Here is a 3,069-nt window from a genome sequence, read left to right as displayed (position 1 = left end):
TTCTATCACTTAAAGAAGAACCACGAAAAAGAATATTTAACAATCCAAAAAGTGCAAACAAACAAGTTGTAAAAGAGCCGGGAAAGTTGTGAAAAGTGAAACTATAGCCGGCCGAAGATAATGGAGTCTGTTGTCATTTGATACTGTTACGTCATAACAGGTACATATATATATATATATATATATATATATATATATATATATATATATATATATATATATATATATAGATCTCATTTGTGAAAGTTCAGTTAAATGTCACTTCGAAATAAAGCTTGGAAAAGGTAAGAAATGAGAATATTTTTTCATGTTTTTCAGAAAATAACTGACAACGTACGTAATTGGGGTATATTGTGATGTAGGATTTTTTCCATATCACCCAGGTTCTACTACACGCCTGACGCCAGCAGGGGGCGTACGGCGTGTCAAACTCAATGAGGACATTTCCTGTTTGCAGAAATCTGTAAAAACTGAAGCAACAAACGCTGCTGAGAGCAGAACCGCCTGAAAGAGAAGCCATTTTGGTTCTTATTTGGCATCAAGTGGAGAAATTACTAATAAAACTTCCACAGGTGCTACAGCTAGCTGCCTCTGCTTAGGTCTCTAGTATCCTGTTTGGATGTTCTGACGTTTCTGCAGATCGGAGCCGTTTTTAGGATCCCTCCCACCTCGTTACTCACCGCCCCGGACGAGTGCTCGCCCCAGATGAAGCAGTTCAACACGAAGCAGATCGCAAAAACCACTCCGGGATACAAGGTCGCCGTCTGCGGGAGGAAAAACGGAGTCAAGGTCGAGAAATCAGCATCAGAAATGTTTTATTATTTCAGTTTCTTCTGTGACTCACGCAGAAGGCTCCTTTCCTCCACCGATGGCCCTTCAGTGTTCGGTAGAGTCTGCCAGCAAAATATCCCCCGAACACCCTGAGGGACAAACATCCTGTTAGCAAAATATCTCTCTTTCATCTGTCGGGTTTACGGATGCTGAGCTGCAGCTGGGTGCTGGTCGAGGCAGATGATCGTTTTATTTTAACATCTGAACTCACGACGAGGACGTTATAAGAATGTGGCGTTTATCGCCATGGTAACCGCCTTAAAGGTTCTCCCAAAGTGCCCAAAATGGACGTCTGGGAAGAAGCTGTCTGCCTTCTCGTAGCAGCTTTGGTCAGACGGCGTGGTGGGCGTGGTTACGAGCTCTAATGGAGCCATTTTGTTTCTGCTGCGTCGCCGAGAAGCAGCTGGAAATCCGGCCGTCTTTACGACAGATGCAGCAGAGACACAGGCGGGGCTTCGTGGACGCCGGGACACCGTCAAACGGTGTGTTTTGTCTCAGTCAGGTTAATAAACGGGAGAACTGAGAAACCGGCGGTTAGAAACCCGTTTTAATGCCGCAGGAGGAGGGAGGAGCTTCCCGGGAGCTCTGATCTGAGCGTCTTGTGGACGATGGAAGACGCCTGGTTCTGGTTCTGGTCCTGGAGGGACACCATCTCTGCTCTGATTGAATGATGGAAGGGTTTCTGCAGAACCTGAAGAAACATCTAAACCTCTGATCTCCTGCGTGTTCTGGAGGAGCTTCCAGGACGGTGGAGCCCCGAGGACTGGAGTTGGACACCCCTGACCTAAACCCTGAAGGACGGAGGTCCTCCAGAACCAGGACCAGGACCAGAACACGTACAAACAGCTTTAAGAGCCTCTACCGTCTTGCTGAAAACAAGCATTAAATGTAATTCCTGAAGGTTCTCCCGAAGCGTTCTTGGTGTTCTGCGACCCGCGGCACCAGAACCAGAACCTCTGAGTCAGAGCGCCGTGAGCGTCTTACCCCATGAACATGAAGAGGAAACAGGCGGTGGTCATCAGGGCTCCTCTGCTGGACGGAGACAACATCCCCAACATGGCGACGACTGCGACAGAACACGAGAACAACGTGAGAACCAGCGGGCTCGGTTCTGCGAGTTCTGGTACTCTGACTCAAAGCAGAAACTCACAGATGACGATCAGAACCATGCAGAAGAGCTGGATCCCAGAACCCAACAGAGAGCTGAGGATCATGGGATACTGAGGCGGCCGGAAGACGTCCCCGTGGACGTTCTTCCACCCCGACTCCTCCATGGTGTCCTCCTGGGGGGACAGAAGCAAAGAACGTGATCAGACAGAGTGGGACGCCACGTGGCTGGGAATAGAGATGGCGTCTTCGGTGTCCTACAATGTCGTCCTCCCTGTTGTAGTTGGCGATGTCCTTCCTCAGAGTCCTGATGATGATCATGCTCAGGATACCTGAGGAGGAGGAGGAGGAAGAGTCAGCTCGTTAACACAAACAATCCTCCGGTTAATAACATCACGCTGCAGAGGCCACAGCCTCGTCTCATTGGTTGGTTTTCAGACATCATCTCGGCGGCGTGTTCCACGAACCGGACAGGAAGAAGACGACCACCACCGAGTTGACGATGGAGAACCAGTGGATCTGGACGTCGCTCATGGTCAGGTAGGTGTCCCAGCGAGACGCCCACTTCACCTCGCTCTCCTGCACACAGCCGAAACGTCGGCCGGGAAGAAATCAGAGACAAACGTTTTGGTTCTGGTCCGAAAGGTTTCACCAAACATTTAATCGTATTTATTTTTTCCTACGTTTCCAAATATTTTCCTCAGAGGAAAACTTTCTGATCTCTTCAGTTCCTTCAAAACTTTCTTCTCTTTGAATTCTGCTTCAGCAGATTGTCACTTTTAGCTCTCAGCTAGCCTTTAGCTAGTGTTCTGCTTCTTTTCGCTTCTAACTGCAGGTTTGCCAGTTTTAGCTGTTTGGGACAGTTAGCTAGCCCTTTGCTACTTACAGTTTTTAGCTACTGTTCTGTAGCTTCTAACTACTTTTGCTAGTTTTAGCTGTTTGAGACGGTTACGGCTTTTAGCTACTGTTCTGCTTCTTTTTTTTTTTTTTTTTCTTCCCAACTTTATTTATTTGGTTTTTAACAAGAATTGCATAGCCATACAATTGCAATGCGATATATATAAAACAAGCCATACAATTCCCTTAAGTTAAATGAAAAGAACAAAAACAAACACCAAACAGAAAAAAAAA

The 3,069-nt window shown here is 47.0% G+C and overlaps 1 protein-coding gene across 1 annotated transcript in view; it reads right to left on the bottom strand.

The window, feature by feature from the left end:
- tm9sf4 (transmembrane 9 superfamily protein member 4) overlaps positions 1-3,069 on the bottom strand; it is a gene marked incomplete in the record, with an annotated part of 23,740 nt that overhangs the window by 3,672 nt on the left and 16,999 nt on the right. The window contains 5 exon segments of the mRNA XM_037976877.1: positions 681-764; positions 845-920; positions 1,816-1,897; positions 1,982-2,114; positions 2,200-2,270. Coding sequence (XP_037832805.1) covers positions 681-764; positions 845-920; positions 1,816-1,897; positions 1,982-2,114; positions 2,200-2,270 — 446 coding nt within the window.

The sequence above is a fragment of the Kryptolebias marmoratus genome, linkage group LG8 (assembly GCF_001649575.2).
Source record: "Kryptolebias marmoratus isolate JLee-2015 linkage group LG8, ASM164957v2, whole genome shotgun sequence".
Taxonomy (NCBI): Eukaryota; Metazoa; Chordata; class Actinopteri; order Cyprinodontiformes; family Rivulidae; genus Kryptolebias; species Kryptolebias marmoratus.
The sequence above is the reverse complement of the archived record's forward strand: the minus strand, read 5'-3'. Positions and strand labels throughout refer to the sequence as shown.